At 32.8% G+C, this 27,042-nt stretch overlaps 1 protein-coding gene across 1 annotated transcript in view; it reads left to right on the top strand.

Moving 5' to 3' along the window:
- LOC108909800 (methyltransferase-like protein 9) overlaps window positions 1–26,609 on the top strand; it is a 216,298-nt gene extending 189,689 nt beyond the window's left edge. Inside the window, exons 3-5 of the mRNA XM_018714226.1 lie at window positions 17,068–17,277; window positions 24,918–25,096; window positions 25,902–26,609. Of these exons, the coding sequence (XP_018569742.1) occupies window positions 17,068–17,277; window positions 24,918–25,096; window positions 25,902–26,113 (601 nt within the window). The 3' untranslated portion in view covers window positions 26,114–26,609. The remainder of the gene's footprint in view (window positions 1–17,067; window positions 17,278–24,917; window positions 25,097–25,901) is intronic.
- Window positions 26,610–27,042: the final 433 nt, after the last annotated feature.

Here is a 27,042-nt window from a genome sequence, read left to right as displayed (position 1 = left end):
TTTTTAGAATGAAACAGGCTATCGGAAATAATTTTTTAAATGGTAAAAAAATAATAAGACAAAAAATTACGTTGGAAATAAATTTTAGGGGTTGCGTTTTCCACCCCTTACAACCATGGGGTAAACCAAATAAATTACTGGCTAAGTGTCTTTTTGGTAGTAGAAAATGTCAGGTTAATTTCAATATTGTAACTTGTTTAGTGCTTGTGAAAAAAATTGTTAAACAAATTTTATGTACCCCCTTTAAGGGGCTGTATCTTAACAAGGGATGCTCCAATGAAGTTTCTTTATATGAAAGATCCTATCTTTTTTTCGATGAGGAATCACCCCCTTAAATGTTTTACACTTATTTAGTTACACCCTGTATAATGTGTAAATAACATATTTCAATTATTTGTCCTCAAACAATTTTAATATATTGATGGTAAATTTTTGGTTGTGACATATCAAAAAACATTTACATTTTCATTAAAATATATTACTGCTCGGCAAGAGCCAACATAAAAATAATCAACAATAAAATAAAATAAATATATGAAAATTTTATTAAAATAAATATCACTCAATGAAGAAAAGTAATCTTCTATTACCTACAAAAATTAAATATTTATTAAAACAGTTTCTTTGAGAAATAAAAATTTTAACATGTAAACTCCGCATTGCTGCCAGTGCAATGTCAACAACTGAACAACAACTGTGTCAACAACTGAAATTTATGGCCGGTCACCCAGTGCGGCTATGTTTGTGCGCCGTTTGCGGGCGATCACATTCTTCAACAGAACTGTGCGTATACATTTCTACCACCTTCATGTTTTGTTCGACCAGACCTGTATACGGGTATGACTAAATAAATATGGGAACAAGTTTTTAAAATATTTAAATGCCGAGTTGCTGCGTAATGACCGAACCTGGTACATACTGCCTAGATCTTTGGTCTTCAATTGAGATCGTAAAGACTATACTTACATATCTCATTCACAAAAAAAATGTACAATCTTACATTTAATTTTTATTTATTATTCAACACATACAAAACCTCACTTAATCCATTTTATTTCTCAACTATATATGTCGTCCAATTAATAAAGATTTTTGCGCTAACAACACCACCACAGCTGTTGTTAGCCTGTTACCGACTAACATCTTCAACATAAATACCTTCTCCGAGCGTTACAAATGAATGGGCTGTCCTTGAGTAAATAACATTAAGCCAGTTAACTTATATTCAGTTATAAAATTGCCAGCTATCGTACACGGTAATGTAAATAAGGTGAGTGCCTGGATAATTATTACTAGAACTGATTCCCCGACGGCCTGTGCGTGATCGCAAAATTATACCGAATTAAAAATTTCAGCAGATGAGCGCAATATGTAGATTTATGCAATTATTGTCTGCCCAAATACTGTATAAATTTGTAGTTGAGGAGTTTGCTAATCACGAGTTTTTCGAACTTTGGCAGGATTGAAGGATGAGAATTGAATCGACCGATTTATTATTACCAAGATTTATATAAGAGGTGTAATCTCTTGATAAACCTTTCGCAATGTGTTAAGGGGGTATTCTGGTCTGGTTGACACGATGCAACCTGTTTTTATTTTGGATAATTTATTATTTATTTATAACTTTTTACTAGGTATTGTCTGTTGTGTGACGGACCCATTTCATATTCAACGTGTTCAAGCGCTTACTCCTGAGGCTTTTCCAGTACGTTAAGGTTTTTGCGAATGGTTGCTTCAGGAACATGCAAGAAATCCTCAATGTACAGCGCAAATACTTGTTACAGATGAAGCATGTTTCAGTCGAAATGGTGTACGTAACGACCACAACACTCACCACTGGACTATCGAAAATCCACACGAAATTCGTCGCGGTGCCTTTCAGCAACAGTTTTCAGTAAACACGTGGGCCGGTATCGTTAATGACACTTTAATAGGACCTTTTGAATTGCCTAGACGCTTAGACCCCCTGTTCCCCGGATATGTGAAAAGTGTTCTGTATTCCACGGATGTTCGTGACATCGACCAATTGCGACATCGTATTGCCGAAGCTTATAGTACGATTTGAGAGGATGTGGCAATGTTGCAACGTGTGCGAGCGAATTGGATACGTCGCGCTGAAGCTTGTGTGCAAGCAAATGGTCAGTACATCGAACATCTATGAAAATCAGCAGTTCTCAAAATGTAGCTCCTTGCATATACATCCCTGTATAGCTCAATGCTCGTTGAGTATAAGTCCAGAGAGTAGCTGTTTCCTGCAATATCAGAAGTTAGGGGTATTGTCTGTGGGGTTAAATATATTTTGCTTACCTTGATTTCTGGTATCGAAGAATAACATTTTTGAATTTGTTCGAAATATTTTTGAAACAGAGTAGAAAATGTATCCTTGTACCTAAATAATTAAAGAATCTATAGGAATTTGAATATTGGGAACATGTCTGATTTAAATTTTTTAATATAAAAACAGCATAAAAATGAGTACCTAAATAATGAAAATACGACAGCATGTATCAGTATATCATTATATCTTATTAAAGAGAATAACATATCCAATTATTTTTTACTACATAAAAAAGGGATTTAGCTGAACCAAAAACCGTAATATGTGAAAAATTACACTGAAAGAAATGCGTTTTATTCTTTATTAGAATTCTATATACCATTATAAGACCATTGTATACTATATGTGACAGTTAAACAGGTGAATATTGGATATAAAACGCGTATTGCTAGCACAGTTGTATAGTGACTATAAACCTTATTCTTTATTAAATTATTGTATAACTAGTATACAACGTTTTTTATACCCTTTACGAAATAATAGCAATAACTGTTATTAAAGTGTTCCATATCGTTATTAGAACATCTAGTACTGGTTATAAGTTTTATAATAATAAATGTATTAAACTGTTGTATACTCTGTATGAGTTAAAAACATATGTCATTAAGTTTTCAGAAATTTTATTGGATAACTGTAATTACAAGCTAAGGTTCTAATGTAAACATACATAAAACATACTTTTAAGCATTAAAAATGATGACAAATCGCTCCCAAAACTGTCCAGTTTATTTTCTTAGCAACGATGCACCCGTATTTTCTTGTATTACATGAGAATTTGCACTATAACTCTTCCACCTTAAGAATGAAGCATCCCCAGAAAGGTTGAGCTTCTTTCCATATAATTTTATTTCCTCTGGTTGATTGACTTTATACCCATGCTCTTCTTTGTCACCGTTAACCTTCTGTTCCTCCATCTTATGTAAAACTTAACATCAGCGATTTCTAATAGGACCTACAAAATAATAATTTTTAAGATTTAGACAAGATTTACATTTGAAAAAACAAAACAATTACAAGCCATAAAACAGTTAGATACTTACATAATAATTTTCCATTTCACACAACGCGATATGATCATGTATCCCACAAAACATGTGCATATACTGTCCATTTTCATCAAACTAGACGTGTGTAAGTCGATGCACAGCGGACTGTCGGAAATTTTACGATTGTTGTATTTTCTCTTCTTGAGTAAAGATAATAAAGACGTTGTGGTTTTGTGTGTTTATTTTGACAATGATTGAACATGTATGGACAATAAAAGTGGACTGTATAAGATAGTTGAGTACCGTTCTGCTTCATGCATAGCATGCTACTGAAATCTTAGAAGGGATGAGCTCGTGCGGCGAACCCTAAATCAGCGGCTGGAATAGCCAGGTTTCTTATTGAGTCGGCGCACTTCGCTCTCGGGTCTGACATATGATTATTATTACAAGACTATGAATATAACTTAACAACGATCATAACCGATTATGCACCGAGAGGTGACGATCACTTAACCATTATAAGATGCGTTTTACACGTTAAAAACGGAAACATATTCAGTATAAGAACGAATAATTCTGTTAATACAATTGTTATATACAAATTCGGATACTGGTCTTTATACAACAAATCTTCCCTACTATACAATTGGAACATAAAGTCTATAACACCTAATAATGTATAAGTAATTCATTATAACCTTTATTTCATAGATGCATAAGGTGTATTAAGCACCTTTACGTTAAACTGATTGAATAATGAGTATAGAGATGATTGCTTTTTTTTAATAAAAGTTTATATTGGTTATAAAAGTTTTAATATGCGCTATACACATTATTCTAGATAAACAGTTTAATAAGCCCATTTCTTTCAGTGTATTCAGCGGGTTACTTTGTCTGGTTGTGCCTATTTAAAGCAGTCGATATTTAAAGCAGCTGATGCAGCGAGTATAATTATTAGCTGGTATGTTATTGTTGAGGGAATAATGCGAAATGGTAGGTTCCGATCGGAAACTACGGGGCATGATAATTAAACCATTAAAAAATTCTCTAAAATCTGGCGTACGTGTGTGGCACTCATGCCAACGTATGCAGTTGGCCCTGCATTTATTAAAAACTTTGAATCCCCCGTTGCAAAATTACTACAATTCCGACGTAATTTATTCATAATATTATCTGCAAAACGACCGACAAGTCCGGGGAACTTCATAAAACTTTCAGGTATTTATTACCGGCCCGAACAGCTCAGAAACTTTTAATTATACGCGATATAGTTCCCAACAAAATATATCTTGTCAAAAATATATAGTAAAGCAATATATTATGTTTGATATATGTAAAGCAGAAAATCGATGCCCCCGAGTGAAAAATTAAATTTCAATCGCAATCGGCGCGCATGCGCGTACTTCCACGGCACAGCCACCTCGATTAATGTGATTAGGGTAATCGGCGTGCACGCCGCTGGGCTCTTATCGGCCTCTTCCGTGGCTGCTGGGATGCCGAGGCGAGAGCGGGGCGGCGGGATGCCTTCACGCTCTCAACTATTTTAATGCCCTCTCGAATCGCCGCCATCAGAGACCGCATCGGCGGTGCGGAATTATTTCTGTTTGCGCGCTATCCGCAGGAAATTAAAAATCGTGACGTTTGGCAGTCTCTCTTCGTTTGCGCCAGATCATATTGTTCTGACACGAAGATTGAGTAATGAACCTTCTGAGGCGCTCAGTCCCAGTCCTTTTGATTTATCAAGGTAGCACGCTGTGTCGCGTTCCTCACCAAAATTCGCCATTTGTACTTAGTGATGTGAAATCTTTTATAATAATAAAAGCCTCTATTTATTCGGGCTGCTATTTGTCCCATTTTCGTGCAACTCTCTCGGTTTCCAAAATACAATACCTACAGGGTGACCCAATAAGAATGGAAACACTTGCGTACAAAAGTTGTTTATTGACCGATTTGAACCAGGTTTTTTTTTAAAGATAGATCTCCAAAAGCTCTATCCTTATGCAAAAAGACGAAATTTTAATTTTCAAGGCCGACTACGAATTTTTTTTTAAGTGAAAAATAGCAAAATTTTGTTAGCGATTTTTTTTATAAAAAATATGACTACACCACTGGATTTAGGAACTCTTCAAATGCATTTGTACCAATTTTTGCGAAAAAAAGTTTGCCCCTAAAAAATTATGACAAAATCGGGATCACCAGTGTTTGCCGTTGTCGGTGGACCTATTCTTTTATAAAAACCGAATAGAACCCAAAGGAAAAAAAATTAAATAACAAACACTGGTTTACTAATTATTAATAAGAATCATAAAAACCAGTATACATAAAATAAACAACAAGTTCGTCAAATTATTATTATTTCGGGGTTATTATGCCAACACTTGCAAATATTACCTTCTTAGACAAAAATAATTACATTTATAATTTTTTTATTCAAGAATCCACTGAATTCTACAACCATAATCCAATTCTTTGTGAAGAATTTTCTGAAAAAAATATTACGAGATATCCAGAAAATAACGTTGCTTAAAAATAATATGAATAAAATTTGGTAGGCTGTGAAAAATAGGACAACTTGACTAGTGAACTTTGTCAACAAATGTCAAACTTCACTAGTAGTGGCACATTGTAATATTTTTTGTGCATGGTTAAATAAGTTCCATAATTCTTTGCGATGGCTCAAAGTTTAACTTTACGTGAGAAAATTGAAATAGTACGCCTTTCTGGAGAAAATGATCGGACGGCAAGAGAGGTGTGTATAATTTTTAACATCCAGACATCCAGATAGACCTAATATTACGCATAGCACAGTTTTTAAAATAAATAATGCTTTTATGGAATATGGTGCTGTATCAAAATGCATTTTAAAAGGGGACAATCAACAGAGAAGACGTATTCACGAGCAGGAAATTTTAAATTATTTTACAAACAATCCTCAGAATAGCCTCAGGATTGCTAGTTTAGATTTAAATTTACCTAGAGAAAGTATCCGACGCTGCCTAAAAAAAATAATATAAAACCCTATAAACTTAAGTTTCTTCACACTCTGGAACCAGGCGATAATGAGAAACGAATGGAGTTTTGTCTCTGGGCACAGGAACAATATCTCAATTATTGATTTTTTTTTAAATATATTATTCAGCGATGAGGCAACATTCACGAATGGAATTGTACCATCACAGAACTCGCGGTGTTGGGTTTCAGAAAATCCAGAGTGGATAATTAATTGCCGAAGACAATATAGTCAGAAAGTTAACGTTAAAGTCATTTGTCCGTTCTTCTTTGAAGGGAATATGAATGGCGAACAATTTCTACATTTCCTTCAGAACGAATTTTTTAATGCAGTCGATAATCTTCCATTACAAGAGAGAGTAAATCTACATTTTCAGTTGGACAGATGTCCAATACACAATGCGAGACATGTCAGGGAGTGGCTTAACGAGAATTTCCCCAATCATTGGATAGGTCGACACAGTCCATTATTTCATTGGCCACCCCGATCTCCGGATCTTACCCATTTGATTTTTTTCTGTGGGGGCTTTATTAAGTCCAACACGGCCAAATAACCTGGAGGTATTGTGCACTAGAATAAGGGAAGCGTGTGGGGAGATTACCGCGCATCAATTACGAAATGTTGTAAAAAATATAAAAAAACGTTATGAAAAATGTACAGAATTAAACGGAGGATTAGTGGAAGCTACAAAAATTGAAAATTTATGACCTGATTAGTGTTAATCAATTTGATAGACTGCTTTTTCATTTTTAAAAATGTAATAATTTTTTAGTCATTACTTTTTTTATCATTTGTTGTTCATATTAGAGTAATTGTTGTTTATTTTGTGTATACTGGTTTTTATGATTCTTATTAATAATTAGTAAACCAGTGTTTGTTATTTAATTTTTGTTTCCCTTTGGGTTCTATTCGGTTTTTATAAAAGAATAGGTTCACCGACAACGGCAAACACTGGTGATACCGATATTGTCATAATTTTTTTAGGGGCAAACTTTTTTTCGCAAAAATTGGTACAAATGCATTTGAAGAGTTCTTAAATCCAGTGGTGTAGTCAGATTTTTTATAAAAAAACAGTTCAAATCGGTCCATAAACAACTTTTGTACGCGAGTGTTTCCATTTGTAATGGGTCACCCTGTATGTATGTTTTCAGCCACGAAATTTGAATAATTCCAAACATTTCGAATTTTCACAACCAAGAACGGCAGTGACAACATTTTTAATTATGGCGATGTTTCGTATTGTATTAGCTATGTCCTGTACAAATTTAGTTTCGTGCAACTCTCTCGGTTTCAAAAATACAAATCCTATGTACGTTTTCAGCCTCGAAATTTGAATAATCCCAAATATTTCGAATTTTTACCACGAAGAACGACGGTGACAACATTTTTAACATTAAGGCGATGTTTCTCATCGTATTAGCTATGTCCTATCCAAATTTGGTTAGTGTATCTCTCTCGGTTTTGAAAATTCAATACCTTTCGAGAATTCAATACCTATGTATGTTTTCAGCCACGAAAATTGAATACCTAATTCAAAATATTTCGAATAATGCTAGAATGTCATTGAATCACTTCCTTGTGATTGATACAGGCACTTTCTCAACTTTCTTGAGCACACGTAAATGTTATTTTTTATGTTTAATAATATATTTAATTTAAAAAATGGTATATAACACATTTTCTAAATCGCTAATTGCTGATTTGCTTGCAATATCGTCATTTTCGATTGTTTCTCATAGACTAGCATTAATTTCTTTGGCAATCATTAATATCAGCTCTAACCCATAAATTCTAACGCGATTTTCCTGTCAGCATTTAAACACGACTTTCTTTCTCCAGCATACAGAAACAGCCAAGGTGAATATGATCTATGAAATTGGCACACACTAATCATTTGACTCCAAGAAAAAATATTAGTAAATTATCTTTAATCATACTAATTAATATTACGAAATTACATCTATAGTTTTATTCGCAGGCTTTATTACATGAGAAATATTTGAAGCTAATTAACGGAATGACTTTTCCAATTTAGTCGATGTGCAGAGTGAGCCCAAAATAACGAAAAATATATTTTTTATAAAATCGCAAAGAAAAGGATGTTGTACTTAGATAATGGGCCTCATAATGTATTTTTTGTATTCAGCTAATGCCAGTCGAGTCTAGCAATTGTCCTAAAATTCTTTTCTGATGAAGTCAAATTATGGTGTATGACACAAACATTTAGGGATGATAAAACCATACTAACCATCTAACATTGAATGTAAACGCTATGTCTAGTAAAAATAGTATATCTCACCCATACTAATGGCAACAAAAAAAAACAAAAACCTGGCATATTTAAATATATAATGTAAACTTTCAAAGAAATTGTATATATTTTTTTTAACGTCACCTTTTTGACTCGTAAACTCGCGTAATGAACCACGAGTTAACAAATTTCAGCTCATTAAATTGCACTTACTTGAAATTACCAAAAAATAGTGACCGCAAAAAACCTGTGAAACCTGTGAAAATATGTTTTTGGTCGCAAATTACTTGTCGCAAAAAACTGAAATGTAGTATTTTGAAACTTTAAAAAATGACCCCTACGTAGGGGTTGAAAATATGCCAAAAATGAAGAATTTGAATATTACCAAATGATATAAAAACTATCAGCATGTGAATTATCTTAATATATTTTTTTTGGAATTTGTACAGGACATAGGTAATACAATGCGAAACATCGCCTTAATGTGAAATGTTGTCACCGCCGTTCTTGGTTGTGAAAATTCGAAATATTTGGAATTATTCAAATTTCGTGGCTGAAAATATACATAGGTATTGTATTTTTGAAAGCGAGTGAGTTGCGCGAAACTAAATCTGTACAGGACATAGCTAGTACCATGCGAAACATCGCCATAATTTTAAAAATGTTGTTACCGCCTTTCTTGGCGGTGAAAATTCGAAATATTTCGAATTATTTAAATTTCGTGGCTGAAAACATATATAGGTATTGTATGTTTGAAACCGAGAGAGCTTATTTCAGTCATGAGAATAAATCTTTCTTTGTATCAAGAATCATTCGATAGAAAAATTCACATGCTAATAGTTTTTATATTTATTGGTAATATTCAATTAGTCATTTTTGGCGTCTTTTCAACCCCTAAATAGTGGTGATTTTTGAAAATTTTCAAAAAACTAAAAGCTATGCTCATCTTATTTTTTTACGACGAGTAATTTGAGACCAAAAACATATTTTTATCTTTTTTTTTAGTTCTCTGCGAATTGTGAAAAACGGGCGATTTTTGCGGTCACTCTTTCTTTTCCACATTTCTGCTTATATCCATTTCATATGTGAAACACCCATACAAGTTACAAGAACTAAATAAAATACTTGAGAAAACTCAGAAACAATTTTCACAATTTTCATTTTTCAAACCACCAAGTATACCAAACGTTTGAACTCAATTAATTAAATAAAAGATTTATTGCAAGAGAGCAGAGTTTTAAAACAGTACTTTGCCAATTTAATTAATATACTTTTCCGACTCGGGGCCCGGAGAGAAATAAAGTAGTTCGGGAGAATAATAAAGTTGGAAGAAAAATAGTTTAATAAGAAAGAGGAAAATGGAGCCACCGCCCTGGTTCTCCTGCCGTCTTGCCGCCCTCAATCATTTTCAATATGAAATTTTTATGTATTGATCGGGTTTTTTAGCCGAGCAGGGGTTGATTGAAGAGCGAGGGGATGCAGCCACCGCTGTCACCTCGCCGGACATTGTTGGCCGATGGATTTTTAATATCATTACACACAAGCTCTCCTCCACATATACCCGCAAAAAATTAGGTACAAGGCGACGGATTCGAAAAAGCTTAGGCGAAGCCAAAGAAAACCTTATGGAACAAGTTCGGCAGCCACCGAAACACGCAAAAATTACAATATTGAATTAACTGAGTAAGGAAATTGATATAAAGTTTTATTATTGAGCCTATGGGCACAATATGTAATGTTCGAAACTGTGGTGATTTTGATAAACGTATTCAGATAGGTATTTATGCAATTAATAAAAGATCTGACATTTGCCGTTTAGATATATTGCAGTTTAGTAATAGCGACCTTTCAGTTAATTGGATCTATTTGAAAGTGATGGTTTCCAATGAAAAAAACTTGAGATATCAATTTGTTCTGTAAACATTACACGAATAATGAATAAATGTGAGGATAAGTATTTTCAACTCGAAGCGATCGTATAATTATTTAAATTAAGCGGGACATTTATTCACAGAGTGAATCATACAAATGCTACATCGTCAGCTCCAGTACCATAAATGTGTTCCACATACTAGTTGTTGGCCTTTTAGCTTTTAACTACATCGAAAATTATCTCAAATCGTATATCAAATAAATATTTATGTCCGAGTATCAATTGTTATGTAATGAAATACATTAGGCACAAAATTTAAGGGATATTAAAAAAATCTCTAAAGTGTAACTTGGAGGGAAATGGTCGTAGAGAGAATAAAAAAAAGAGGAAATTGAAGTTTCAAGTGTCTAGTTTCCAGATCTGCAGTTTAAAATTTTCTAGCGTCAGCAGTTTTTGAGTAATCATAAGGAAATCAATGGAAAAATAAATCAAAAAAACATTTTTGACTTTGGCGATCAATTACTCGGGAAATAATGGTCGTACAGAAAATTCAAGCAGGGTTTTGAAAACTGTAAAGTATTCTCTGCAAATCGTAATTATGGGTTTTTGATAAAAAAAATTCAAAGTGAAAATATTGGTTAGAGAAAAGGTAAAAAATTGCATAATTATGGATATTTGAATAACTTGGCACAACTTCATAATTCATAATTTTTCATCTAAGCAATGGATAAAAAATATTAGAACTGCTCCATAACATAAATACGCATCCTGAACAATCCTGTAACCGTAACTGGCTGGGAGCAGTGTTCCTGTAAGTAACACCCACAATTTTAAGTGTTGCTGATGGAGCAATACCTTTGAGTGTTAGTCTAGTGGATTTATTGGTGTTCAATATGACAACTAAATTATACAACACAATCCTGGCAGTTTATTTATTGATGCAAATTCTACTAGTTAGGGTTCGCAAACCTTAAGCGAAAACTATTTTTGATAATAAGCAGAGTATCTCAGGAAAACAGCAGAATACGTAATTTTCAAAGTATCTATTTATAATAATTGATGTCACGGGAGAAAATAAAAATATCATTCTAAGTGAGCTACTACACATCAGAATCAATATATGAAAGCAGAATATATATAAATGTAGTTTTATTTTGTACAATACAATGTCAAAGGCATATAAAAGTTAGCACCTGCAGATGGAGGTAAGTGCAGGTGGTAAATAGTTAATAGAACTTGGATAGAGTACATGGAAGATCATTATAATTTTTGGTGTGAAGTATATGGAAAAGGAAGACATATTGAACCAGTTCAGAGATTTTTTTTAAATTTTTGATAGCTAAAGAACATACCAAATTCTCCGTAACTTTTTATGTACATCTGATTTTACCATAACGTGAAATCTAAACACCAACTGTTCCATTTTTCTGGTTATATTTCACTAATTTAGTTCAATGTTTTTATGAGAATGATTTAATATTTAGAGCTGTTAACACATTACTTCAGTGGAGATATTTAGAAAACGTAAAACAATCGAATCCAAAAAGCATATTTAAAGTCCAGTAATTATTCTGTTCTTATATATCTTATAGCCTTCTTAAAAATGCAATCAAAATAAAAAGATCTTCCACTTCTAATATTAAATAGTAATTTATTTTTTACTTGAATACTGTTAATCAATCTCGGATTCATAGAAAAACATGAAAAGTTGGTAAAATAAATTGTTTTTTAATTACCAGGCAAGTGGATAAAGGTATTTTCTAATTTTGGTTTTAAGATGATGAATCCATTAAGAAGAATTCAGCATAAAAACTAAAAATTGTATAGTGTACAACGGAATTAATACTGTGAAATAACAGTAGATTTAACACTCATCTAACAATAATTATTATTACCATTTTCTACGTTACTATAAAAACATTAATATATTTTCTTTTGTAATAGCTGCAAAATCGTAGATAATATAGTATTAAAACATTTTTGCTGTATTGGTTATTTCAGTATTTTATATATACCTATCAGAAAAATGTAAAAACTAATAGATTTTTTTATTTTCTTGTTTTCGAGTAATAGACTGTAAAATTCATAATCTTTGTATTGCAATAATAAATCGGTTTAAAAATATCACTAGAGGATTTGACAAAATACTTTGTTTCATTTATTTAACGAGTAAGTTCTTATGGTTGCCAATTGACAAAAGGAAACCTATAGAGTCCTGAAAATGTAATAAGACAACGAAAGTTCGACGATTATTTTCCTTCCCTTCTAAAAGGTTTTAGTCTATTATAACTTCTAACGTCTAAACGGTAATTTATCTGTTTGCATTTTATATTTTATTGTACATTGTGACAATGACATAAATATTTTTGTCTTTGTACATTCAGAACAAAGACACAAACTTATCGAAAAATAGACTGACAATAATATACGCTAAAATGTTGAACTTGGTTTATCTTCCCGCAAAAATAACTGGAAAAAAATCATTTTGAAAAGAAGCTACTAGGTATATACTTTAATCATAATATTGATCTATAATCTAGAGAACCTATCTAAAACTTTTAGCATAAAATGTTTAAGTTTTTTTTTGGATTGTCATGATTGATTTTTATTTTATTTCCTTTGTTTCTTAATTTTTGCTCATGATCTACAGGAAAATAAGAGCGATTAACACCACCACGTAAAATTTCGCGGCTGCTTGAAGTAATATAAGACAAGTGTTTGAGGGAACTCGGATAATTCCAGTTCGAAATTTTATGCGAAGCGTCAGCTTTTCGCCCTGGAGCAGCGGTAATGTTGATCGTTGCCTCCATTCGTGTTTTCCAGTACACAATAACTTCCTTTAATAATGAATATTGCCTCTGCATATTATCCGCTTTCTAGTTATCTCAGGTCGTGTTCATCGGGTCCCTCCACTTCACTCCTATGCCTTTCCCAGTTCCCTGGTTGCCGGCGAGCAGGGAGATCACCGATAACCTGCAATTTCGAATTGGACGCTTATCCGTTCTACATCAATTTGCATTATTATTTCATGTAAACTATGGCTTAATGGAGTGTGCTCTAAATCTCGGGCCGACATTGCTTGGTTTGTCCTCCAGTAATAAACTTTTTAAATTGTACCCGTACCTGAGCTTTCTTCACTGTACAGGATGATAAAAAAGTATAAACATTTCAAAGGTATATTCAATAAATATTTAAAAAAGTTTTTATTAATTAATAAAATACTCCAAATAAACAAGTCCGGAATATTCAGGTCTGGTGGTCCAGCTGGCCATTGAACCGCTCTGCCACGGTCGTTGGCAGTAAGTTTTCAGCTATGACATGTCTTTTACAAAGCAACTCTAATTTTTTTCATCTCAATTCGGTAGATATTACGTGTCTGACAACTCTTTGCCTGACCTTCCTTAAAAAAAAGTATAAATATGAACATAGGACTAAGAACTAACTAGACCAGTACACATAGTAAATATTAATACCGACCAGAGGACTTAATATCCATCAGGCTTCGAATTTTATTCTGGGGGAGATAGCGAGATGTCTTTCGAAATGTCACGAACTCTAAACCGACGAAATGGCAAGATGCTCAGAAATTGTTCATCCTGCATTGACAACTACCGCGAAAACTTACAAATTAACCAACCAACAACAACCGTACCTACTTAAGCAATGTTTATTGCATCTTCTTCCTCGGATAATCTTCATATGGAGTTGCGATGTTGCAGAAATTGCAATTTTTGTATAAAAACAATACACGACTTAATGAAATAATATATTTCAGCTATTCGTTTTCCTGAAAAATATAAAACGCCGCCTTACGTGGATATTTTAATGCGGGAATCATGGCTGCCTATGGCCACCTTGCATTTACTCGCTAACTGCACACACATTCTCACGCAGAATGAGTTCCTGGTTAATTTGTCTCTGGAGAACTATATCGTTTATTTGACTGGGATACTTGGGAGTGCTATTGGATCTCCTGGAAAGAGGAATTTTTAATTTTATTGATAGTGGCGTCTGCCGCGGTGACGAAGAATAAGAGATGTGCATTGGATAATGGTCGGATTTGAATTCTGTCGATGTTCAAATAAATATTACGAATATCTTACATGAAACAAATTATAATAATACAAATATATAATAGTTACAACAAACACATTAAAAGTATAATGCAGCAAATAACCTACTGGAATGGTAAAAAAAACAAAGTAAAAATATACAGGGTGTTCTAGAAAAGTTGCAACGCCCATACCCAAATACAGGTCTGGTCGCCCAGTTGAAGAATGCGCGTGTGGGCAAATGGCGAACAAACACAGCCGGACTGGGCGATTGGCCATAAATTTCAGTTGTCGACAAATTGCCTAGCAGTGCAGTGCAGCAATGCGGAATTTGGTGGGATTCAGGTAATTTTAGTTTATTATAGACACCTATTAATCATTCATATTACAATTGAGAAAGGGAGAAATAAGAGGGATATTTTGTTTACTAATATTATTACAACATGGCATTTTGGAGACCTTTTGAAAGGGAACTAAACAAAATACCGCCAGACAATATTGAATTAGTAGAAGAAGTAAAGAAAATTGAGGACATAAATAATTAATATATGTTGTTGGCCAAATGAACATATAATAGAAATGTTTTACACATTATATAAAAAATTTTTATTATTTAGCGGAAAACTTTTTTTAGGGACGCCCATGACACTCATTAAATTTTATTGCTAGGCGTTTTATACATGTTCAATTGACTTCGGAAAAAATATACTTACTAATTAAAACCATTTGAAATTTTCCCTGATCGACACTTATCTTTTTTAAAAGTTAAATGAAGTAAAAATGAAAAAAAAAATACTAATCCCATATTTTTAACCTAATTTTTTCGATATAATTAAAATTTTCAGAAAATATTTTGAGGAGCATATTCATAGATGAAATTTCGGTGGATTTAATTGCTAAATAATTTTTTTTTAGTATTTTCACAATTTTTATAAAACAGATCATGCATGAAATTCTTCAATTAAAAAATTAAAATATGGGTAAATAAATAGTTTTTTTTTCTGTTCGAAATTCGACAATTTTTTTTCAATTTTGTTTTGTTGAAGTAAGTAAATATTTTATTTATCTTTAAATAAAATTTAAGTAAAGAATTCGTATTACAGAAAAACAATGAAGTTCAATAATTCTTCTATTTTATTACCATCTTCGTCTTTGAATGATGCACCCCACTTAAGATACCTTCTACTATTTGCAACGAGCATGTTTTTGCTGAACAGCAGATGCTATCCCACAACCACAATTTTTCAGTTGCCTTTCATAAACTTTATGTTCATGAAAATATACAATACCCGAGGTTGTAAATACAATTAGCGTAAATTTAAATTTGCTAGCGTTTATGGTCACAGCAAGTTAGATAAGTCTTTAAATTTGAATGTTTCCCGAACACAATGGCCAACAATACCATTTACAGTACTTTGTATTAATATAAACACTTTTAACTAGTCATGTCCCGACACAACTGTGCTAAACTCGATGTAAATGAGGGTCGTTTAAATCAGCACTTATTCCGATAAGAAGCGCTATAAGGCTGTAAAATGGCACTCTTATCGAATTATTGGGTTTCATCACGGTGAGTAAACATTTTAAAATTCCAACCGTAAAAATTATAATCGGGACGTTTTTAATTACGGTGAGTGGTGTTGGTACTTTATTTCGTTTCAGTAATGCGAAAATATTCAGTTTATACCAGTACTAGTAATGCGCGATGAGCTACAGTTCATTTTTACAAAACTGATCATTTATCATGAAATTGTACATTTAGAATCGTTGATAAACATAAACATGCAATAGCAGATGCTAAATTATGATCTTAACTGACGTTTTCTTCTTTGCAATCATCTAAAAGCTTAAAAAATACACTATGCATGACTTTAACACTCAAAATCTGATTGTTAAATTCTCATTATACCAATTATAGTTCCAGTATTTCGAATACAAATTAATCAAGACTATTGGGTAATAAGATCTGAAACAGAATGTACAAGATTGAGTTCCATAGCAGCTAGAAGAACATTAAGAATGAAAACATACGTATAAGTATGTAAAAACATCATAAAAAATCTTTGATTCTTGAAACTTTTTTCTTCCTTCTTTCTATTTTTTTTAGTCATCCAAAGAATCAGTTTAATCAAACAGAGTTTAGGTCAGCCTCGTTGACCCAAGCTCAAAAAAATAGGAATACACTTACAGTTTTGGTTTATTCCACGATTTTTGGAGATTTTTGGCCATTTTGACTAATTTACTCAGATCTTGTAGTTGCTGGAGTAAAACTAACAACGAATTCAGATTCAGTGCAACATTAGTGGAGTCTTCTGGGTAGCTAACTTTTGTTGTAAGTCCTGTGCTAGCCCCAGCCAAATTTTTTATTTAATTTGACCAAACTAAGCTCCTATTTACCTTTCCCGTTATCAAAATTATAACAAAAACAATTTATTAAGTTAAATTATTTATAAAAACCATGATCTGACATCGTCTACCTTCATCAAACAACCTACACTACTTTAAAAGACGCAGCAAGCACGAGAGGACGATTTTAAATCATCCAAAATTGTTGCAGGTGGCTCCAGCGTGGTTCCATGTTCGTAATCTCTCAACCCCAGCTTAGGAAATTATTTAAAATAGACGATAATTGGAGAGCAGACACGTTACTCGATTTGGGCGCGGGTGACGGGGAGGTGACGGCCCATATCGCTCCTGCCTTCTTTAAAGTTTACGCCACGGAAATGTCTAGCACCATGAGGACCCTGCTTCATCGCCGGGGATACGAGTAAGTATATAGTAAATTTTTCGTTCTGAAAATTTTGTTTTTTATCCGTCCTAAAAGGTCGCTGTAACATTTTAAGGAAATGTAAATGTTATCAGTAAAGAGTAGAATTTACTCTTATATCTCCTCATCTACATTGATATATGTTAATTACTAAATTATTACTTCTGTACTAAAATATGCTGCTTTTACATTCAATTCAATTTTCTTCCTAATCCAAGGGACAGGTGTGAGTATAATTCTCCATTTAACTGGTCGAACGAGGTAGGCAACAAGCATGGAAGATGTGTTTGCACCATTATCATTAATTGCATTAATAATATTGTATTTTTATGCGTAATAAAAATATCCACTGAAACTGATCAGCCATAAAATGTTAAGTGCCCACTTAAATACTGGTATCGGTTTCGAAGCAGGAGGTTGTCCGCAATTAAATCCGAACATAATATAATGGAATTTAACCCCGTAGTTAACTAACAAAATCTAATGACGTGAATATTCCATCGATATTTTATCAATATAAAAAACAAATTTAAAATTGGTGAAATAGACCCTTACACCAAATGGATTGATTAGTCCGGGGTTACTTTTATAAAAATAAGTTTGCCTAACCAAAAAATCCCACACTGACAATAGCAGACAAATGCAGAATACAAAAACACATCACTTTATATTTGTTTAAAGTAAAATTTAAAGATTAATGTTCTAATTCAAAATTTGTCCAGGAATTTTTAACTGGAGACTTAAGTCAATGCTTCTACTTATAGTCCAGTCAAATTGTCGAAAATTCCTCGTTTTTTTGCCAAAATTTTGTTCAGTAAACAATGACACGTAAAAATTAGGAAAAATTCCGTAGAATCGATTGAACTACTTTACCCCAGCTGAATGTCAGGGCTTCATTTTCAAATTGGCTTCCAAAGTTCGCAAAAAATATTTTTTTTCATTTAAAAAGAAAACTAAACTAAACTAAATAAATTAAATATCAATAAAACTCAGGTTATAAGATTTCACAATAGACAAAAGCTCTGTGATAGTATTGATGTTAATGTTAACAATATACTAATTAATAACACAAATCTTGTAACATTTCTAGGATTAACTCTGGATGAGTGGAATAATCAATGTAACGAATTAGCAATGAAGTTAAATTCAATATCATATCAATTACGAAATATCAGAAAAGTCCTGACCATTGATCAATAATTATTGAAACTATATTACTGCCAGGTAGAATCGCGTTTGCGATATGGTATCTGTTTTTGGGGGCCCATCTTGCCACGGTGATAATGTATTTGTTGCTCAAAAACGTGTAATTAGGTGTATGTTCGGAATGTCAGCTAGGGAATCTTGTAGACGGATATTCGTCTGTTACAATATTTTAACAATGCCTTCTGTTTTGTTGTATGAAATGTGTCTATATATTTTTGTCAACAAAAATCAGTTTGTCCACAGAAATCAGATTCATTCAATTGATACACGGCAGTTTTGCCATTTTAGTATACCTTTTGGGAGGTGTAATATGTCTTTTAACTCACCTAACTGTCTTGGTATACGAATGTTTATTAGATTAAATGATGATATTAAATTTGTACCTCTGTTTATAGCTTCAAAAAGGCTCTGAAAAAATACTTGGTTGATAAATGTTTCTATTCTGTGAAAGAATATTTTGTTAATCAAGTTTCTGTTAGTTAATCTTAAATTGTAAATTAGTTTTGTCTTTATGTACTTTTCTTTTGACTATTCCTATTCAATTGTTGTATTGACTAGAGGAAATATATGTTATTATTATTATTATCAAAAATGTCAGCTTTCATTTAAATTTCAACAATAAGAAAAGGATCTGCATTTTTCGACCTAAAAAAGGAATTCAGTCTCGGTAGATTTTTCGCATATTCCCAATTATTTTGCAATACGCGCACAATTTGCACAGGAAGGTACCACTCTTAGAGAAAATTTTATGCCCAAGATAGGTCACGTAAGTGCATTACTGTATGATTTATTGAAACTTGAAAAAAATGTATTTTTTTCGATAAAATCAATTTTTGCAAAAACTATCAAATATTTTGTAATTTTATAAAAATGCACTTATTTTACTTGACAAGGACTATATATTCTGATACTTTCGTAAAAAAATCTTCTTTCGTTTTAAAGATATAGAAAGTTCTACGACTGTTGCCAAAAACATTTTTTCTAAAATATTTAGTTTTTTTTTAAATGAAAAATACTATTTTTTTGCGAAGTTTGGACGCCATTTTGAAAATGAAACCGTAATATTCAACTGGAATAAAGTGGTTCATTCAATTCTACGGAATTTTTCTTAATTTTTACTGAGGTAGTCATTTCCAATTCATAACAATATTTTATGGTTTTTAATTTGTTTTTTTCATTGTGATGTCTGTTTTCGTTCAATGTAATGTATTTTTATTATAATAAAATCAAAAAGTTGCACCTACATTTACGCAAAAAATAGAAGAGATCAAATTTGTTTCGAATAAATCAACTTTTATTACAATACATATTTGTAAGTACAATAAAAAAATGTTTGCCGTTAACTTACATATATTTTAATGGATATTTTACGGATATTAAATTGTTACACTAGACAATATTATATTGTTACAGTTAAGATACAGCTGCTGTAACATCGGTAGCCCATAATACAATTTACATTTGTTTATACACAGGCCCTAGATGAAAAATATCGAGGACAAATAAATTACCTCGCCGCGTTAATAGGATATATAATGGGCCACTGGTGTTACTGATGAGCCTTGAAATAAGCTTTTCTTACCCTCCAGCGTAATATTTTTTACAGGAAATAAATTCGGTGTGAAGTTTAATAGCCCTTGTAAGGAATTTCGGCAGTATTTAAATAACTTAATGCACGAACCAATTTATTACAATCATGTGGAACTGCTGAAGAAAAAAACGACATTTATTAAAATGGGAACACCGTAAAACAAATGAATACGACTTAACAATAAAAATGAAAAACGGCTACAAGTACGTACAATGCTTAAGGAATGAATATTGTAACTTTATTCCCATATTTGATGTTTTATAGAACAACCAATCATTTTTTATTAAAGGAGATTGTTGTATGCGTTCTAGCTAAAGCCAGAGCCTAAGGGAGTTCAAAAAATACTGTTAATTAAGGTTTAATTTAAGTGTCAGTCGAACCCAAATCTGGTTTATTTTCAATCACTATTTTCCCTGCTGTGGTGAGATTCAGCAACAGTTAACAAATTGTATCGAAGTAGGGGAAGCATCTTAGTATTCTACAAACCTAGGGACAAACTAAATCTGTGAATTAAATGTATTATTTGTCAGGCTCAGAAAAAAAATTGGGTGGCGAATGAATTTTTATACACCCTGTGAATAAAACTGGGTACGTACAACTTTCAGTAGCTCGTTTTATGACAACGTGATTTAAATATATTACACCTTGAGGAAAATTAAAATTTTCCGCCCCATTAAATTTAGAACCCTTAAAAATTCACTTTACATCTACGCCTAAAAATTAACGTACAATTTATGGCCACTAAATAAAACTGGAATATGGGTCTGTTATGAATAAATTCGATGGGCAACTGCAGCAAGTCGCAGCGGTCAATAAAACGGATTATACCTGGAATTTATCGAGTTACATGAATTAATCGAGATACGAAAATTACAGCCTCTTTATAGTCTAATTGAATAACTGAATATTTTGGATTGGTGAAATTTAAATATTGACAAGCAGCGGTTGGCATAAATTATATCAACGTTCAACGCAGTGTAACTGGAAGAATGTTGTCATTCTAATATGGAACATGTTTTTGGAGCATAGCTCGGGATAATTTACAAAATCTTCCATTGCGAGGCGTCGTTCTTCTACACAATGGTTTAATAAATGCTAATGATATTTCTCGTATATGTAAACAGCAAAACTTATTCTGTGTACGTCACAGTAAAATGAGTAAATCCGGAATATTGTTTGTGTGTTAGAAATTCAGGAAAGTAGTACATACAGGGTGTGACACTCGTTACATCATAATGAATCAAATGTAATTTTTGATTAATTTTATCGCTGTAGAATCATATATGGCGTGATAAATAAACACCTACTGCCATCTAGCATCTAGGATTCAGTTACTTAACTGAACTGAATTTTGAAATATTAATCTAAATATGAAAAAATCGTGAAACATTCTTTTCGATTTTATTTTCCCAAAAAGTAATCAGTACTTCTTTATTAAGTTTGTTATCTCTGCGGATTCGAGTTTGTGGTTTAATCAAATCAAAAACAGATAAAGATTACATTTACCTACATTTCAAAATACTTTCCACGTGACCAATTTGGGACAGGAATTTTATTTCCTTCATGCTGGCAAATAAATTTCGGTAACATTAAAAATTACTAAAACAATAAGATCAGGATATAATTGATCTTAACAAACAATTGAAGAACATTTTTGGCAGCCTCTGATTACTGCAGAAGCAGTTCATTTAGTTCGCTTATGATTTAATCTTGGAAGTTTTGAAAAGCAAAGAATCAGAATAATAATACATATCCAGAGTCAGAAGAGTATTTTCTCTACTCTTTCTTCAAATATTGTAGCATTTATGTTTTTTGAGCTATATCTAAAAAATGATGAACGTACAATCCAGAATCTCAGGCTCAAAAAGGCCTTTTTTATAAATATTGCAGGAACAATTCATAAATTTCAGGTTCTTATTCTTGTAGGATACGTAATGTACTTCTTTTCTGTATTTATTGCCTAGTTAAAAAATTGTGTAAGTAATTAAAAAGTAACAGCAATTCTATTACCGATATGAAATTACGAGTATAGAAATATTGACGAACATTTCATTACTTAATGAATTTTTGTAATTATTCTGCGAAATGCATGTACATTTCCAAGAGAGTGGGTAGTATTTGAAACGTGATCAAACCAGTAATAGTAAAACACGCAACAGTTTTAATTGTAACGCATTTCTACAATCAGTGTAAAGTAGCCTACATAAGTTAGGATCCTTGTTGGATATTCACTGAATTGTTTCCTAAAACTTGAACTCTTAAATTTAAAAAAATATATACTTTTTTAATATCTTCAGTGTCCATGATTATTTTCAGTACAGTTATTGCTTAGATGTTACACATGTTTTAGTTACCAATGGCGTAGGCACGGAAAAATAAACCCTTTTTGCGAACCATAATTTCCACGCATAATTTTTTTTTGAAATATTTGAATTTGATCTCAATTCCTAAGCCTTCAATGCCGATCTACTGGCACTATGAGAAATTTACTAAGAATGAAGCAATGCCAGACTAGGCGACACAAAATTTTTAATTAATGATATTCTAAGAAGCCGTACTAAATTATATCTAGTCCGGTTCTGCCCGTAATCTTAACTATAACATAGATATTTGCTGGTATAAATCAATGCTAGTTGTAAATCATTAATTAAATAACTAGCTAAAAATGATAATGGAAATTTCTGAGCGTGAATCTTAAAAACCAAACGCTAGCTGAGTTACGTTCTTTCGAACCCTTTTCCTTATTTTTGTTCGGTGAAACCTCTGAAGAACATTGTCGGTGGAACATTGAAACGCCCTGTAGCCAAAAGCCTGTCTGACCAGTGACGATAAAGAAACAAATTTACAGTCCATGTTTCCAGAGTTAAAATATGGTGGTCCTAAATTATGGCGAGGGGTGTACACGACCGTAAAACACGTGGGAGGAATTTACGATTTTCTCGGAGTGCAGCGATATTTCTGTTTAACACATGCAGGTGATGGCCTCGGGACTAATTAGCGGAATATCTTGATTAAGCATCGTAAAGTTGGACTGGGGGGAGTAGTTAGTTGGCCGGAGAAGACGATGCGTCCAATCTACTAAGTAACTTTTCTTAATTAACTCGGTGCCCACTTAGTTTTATGGGTTAAGTTTTACTGCACCGAGAACTCAATTAACAAACGAACATGAAATGACTTTAATTACTTCAGATATAGTCGATAACGTCGAATTGCCGTATTATTGCCTTGGAAGGGCACGCCAGCGTCCGTGGATGAAACAAGGGGTGTTCGGACTCTGCCTCTCTTACTTTCTTGTCGTGGCAATCTAAAAACCTACAGAATTTATCGCCAATAAAGCTAACAGCACTTTGATCACTTTGTTTATTATGCCTCGTTATATGGTTAATCTGGAAGTTCACATAATTACCTGGAATGTCCCCACCTGAGCTCAAAGGAATATAAAAATGTGATTATCTTTATTTCTCCATGGCAATGATGCACTTCCAGTTTTATGAATCGAATAAGTTTAATTGTAAGAGATTCTCCAATAGCAAATCATCAATTACAGTAAAACAGTTGCCTTTTACACTTATGTGGTAGTTGTTATAAAATCTCAAAATACTAAATTGATTAATTCTATCTACAGAATGTCATAAATTCGAGGCTCACATTCTGGCATCCTGAAAGGATTAGGTGCTTTTAGAGCGAAGTGACATCTTGTTTTCTGATTTACAAATAAAAATTAAGGATACGAAATACACTGGAAAAGTTTTCTTCTTAAGAATGAAGCAACAGACTGTTTTTCTATAATAGTCTTTTTGGACTTCAACATTGGTCATCGTCCGTAAAATGACGTCCCGTTTTCAAATTTCTGCATAAGAAAGCCCAGCTCAGAGAAGTTACATGAATGTTATGGCGCACCCGCCGGCCTGCCTGCCTTTCGGCTTAAGCTTCCACATCGAATCACTCCCCATCTGCCAAAACCACCACCAAGGGAACACCTTCCCATCTCCACTTAGCTTTTTTCTTACCCTTTTATTACTCTTTACTTATACTATCATTACATTTACTATCTTAACCTACTATTTCTCCTCCATCGACCCCCCGCTATCTTCGTGTTCGTGTTCCAATCCTACCACTTCTTTATTTTCCTTCTCTTTCTTACTTTCACTTCTTACGAGATCTTTCCCTCTCCTTTCCACCAATCCTTATTCTTTCTAGACCTATACTTTGATAATTCCTCTCTTCCTATCTCCCTTCTATCTATAAATATCCATCTATTACTTTTCCTTTCTAGTCCAATTTGCTCTTATATGCACTTCTAATGTCCTGTTCACTTCAATCCTTTATATTCCTTTGTTCGATTCTCTTTTTCATTCTCTAGTTTCCGTATGTCAGGCCTCAACAGCCTATTATTGTCACTTTCTTTTGTATCTGTCTCTATTTCTCCAATCATGATTTTCTCTTCAATTTCTAACTATAATTTTGTCTTAATCCACCTCATACTGATAATCATGCCCTTTGGCATAAATTCAATAAAAATAGTTTATGTTTGGTCCCCCAGTGACCGTGACCTTCCCAGCTGAAGATTGTGCACCTTTTTTCGAGGTACAGAACCCTTATGGACTCATTGGATCGACTTTAAATTTTATTTGCGGATCTCGATGATATAAATCCACATTCCATCGTCGAAAAGCTCCCATAGATGTTGAAATTTTTCGCATTGTAGATTTATCACATTGAAGATACACGAATAGATTCAACTTTCTCATAATTATGTACTTGGATTTGTCGAAATTGTTAGTACTATTTTATTGTGAAGTATATTTGAATGTTCTTATAATTTGCTATTAATATTTTGCAGGCTATTGGACATAGACAACTGGTACTTGGACCGAAAGTTTGATGTCATATCCTGTCTGAATCTAATCGACCGCTGCGATACCCCTTTGGAATTACTAAATCAAATCTTGACCTCTTTGAAACCAGATGGAAGGGTGTTGCTAGCAGTTGTCTTACCTTTTTCAGCCTATGTGGAGTCAGGTATGTGCAACTCAACTGATACTAGAAGTTGTTGAAGCTCTATTTTATTACTACGAATTAGGTATAAGATAATTTTTGAAAAGATATGACCAAAAAAAGAGAGGTTTTATTTTTGGTTGAGCTGTTAAAAGTACTTGATCAAACTCTCACACTACACTTTGGTACACTCATGACTATTGTATGTCCTTTTACGAGGATGAAGTGGCACTTGTTTTCCCTTACCCTCGTATAACTTTTCTCCCCATGTGTCCATCATCAACTACCCATAACAAATTAAGGTTAAACCAGCCTTTTCCGAAATGAGCTGCAATTTTCTCCAAGACCTTGGGGTATACAGCATCTCGAGTAGATGCACCAAAGTAACTTTCCTGTTGATATAGTCTCAATTGCCAATTTTAAAGTTTTTTCTTTCATGTTATAATCTTCCTTTCTGTTATAGTTTGTGTATATACGACATGCCATATCTCAAAGACGACGTTTTAATATGAACAAGAGCGTTTGTTCATTAAAAACCGAATAAAATGTACAAAAACATTAGCTTTGCTTAATTTTCTATCTGGAGTTTTAGGACATGAAAGAGTTTTAGAAAATTCCTTGCTTAATTACACAGGATATACCTAGACCACTTTTTTATGAAGATTTGAAGGATTTTCCCAATCCCCTTCATATACTGAACCTCAAACCTTGTAACAACTTCGTTGTGTCTGCAGTACTGCTGACCCGTTTTAACCCAATTCTGACAGTTTGCCATATTTCTTAAATCAAAGCGTATGTGATAATTTTGAACTAACTTTGAATCTTGTAGGTGCCCCAGACCACAAGCCTAAAGAACTACTGCCTATAAACGGTTCCTGTTTTGAAGAACAAGTAAGATGCATCGTTGACGATGTATTAACCCCAGCCAACTTCGAGGTAGAATCTTGGAGCAGAGTGCCTTACTTGTGCGAGGGAGATCTTCAACAGTCGTACTATTGGTTGGACGACGTTATATTCGTTCTTAAGCTCAAAAATACATAACAATGGTAACTTTTAGTACTTTGTATGGCAGTTGTATATGTGTGTTACGTACACATGCTTGTCTTAAAAATTACGGATATGGTATTTGATTAATATTGTTATCAGGTGTATTGATCTGAAGTTTTCCAGTCAACCAACACCAACAATACAAACAAACTCGATATACATGTAAAAATTCACTATTAAAAAAATGTAATTTTTGATTACAATGATATCTGATATCCCAAAAGCATATATCAATCAATATGTATACAAATTTTATAGCTGTTTTATAATAAGAACTGTAAAATGAATATACATTTCATATAGTATTCATCCTGATAGCATGCGGTTCATCTAGTTATTTAATAACGGTTTAGTCGCCATATATTACATAAATATTTGTAGGTACTATAATTATGTCTTTCAAGGAGAAGTACCGTTACTTTTTTATGATATTTTAAAAATATGTAAGTATTTTTATTTCTTTTTTAATTGTATTTATTTAAGAACTATATTTTATATACAGGGTGTAAGAAGTATGACTGCCATAACATCAGCATGAGATAGAGTAATCATAAATGAACAAAAAGTTGTATATTACAGGGCGTAAGATTAACAGCTTTCAAAATACTGCGAGTATTAATATTGAAGAGTTTCATCACAACGTGACAACAGCGCGTGCACGCGGTAGACTTGTCCTACGGAAAAAATGTAAACAATTTTTATTGTGAAACATTTAGTAAATTTCAAGACAATTGTTTTCCAGTTTATAAGAAATAAATTGTATCGATTTTGTATTACTAAATGCTTAAATTTTAGCTCGAATTTTAGAAATTATGAATCTCTTAAAACAGGAACTTAACTTTTAATCAAATTATTGAGGGTTGCTTTCGGTGTGCAGTAAACAAAACTATCTTTCAACGGTAAAAATAAAAGTATTTTTATTG

Source organism: Anoplophora glabripennis, unplaced genomic scaffold, assembly GCF_000390285.2.
Source record: "Anoplophora glabripennis isolate ALB-LARVAE unplaced genomic scaffold, Agla_2.0 scaffold153, whole genome shotgun sequence".
Lineage (NCBI taxonomy): Eukaryota > Metazoa > Arthropoda > Insecta > Coleoptera > Cerambycidae > Anoplophora > Anoplophora glabripennis.
Note: the sequence above shows the minus strand (reverse complement) of the source record. Positions and strands in the feature narration are given on the sequence as shown.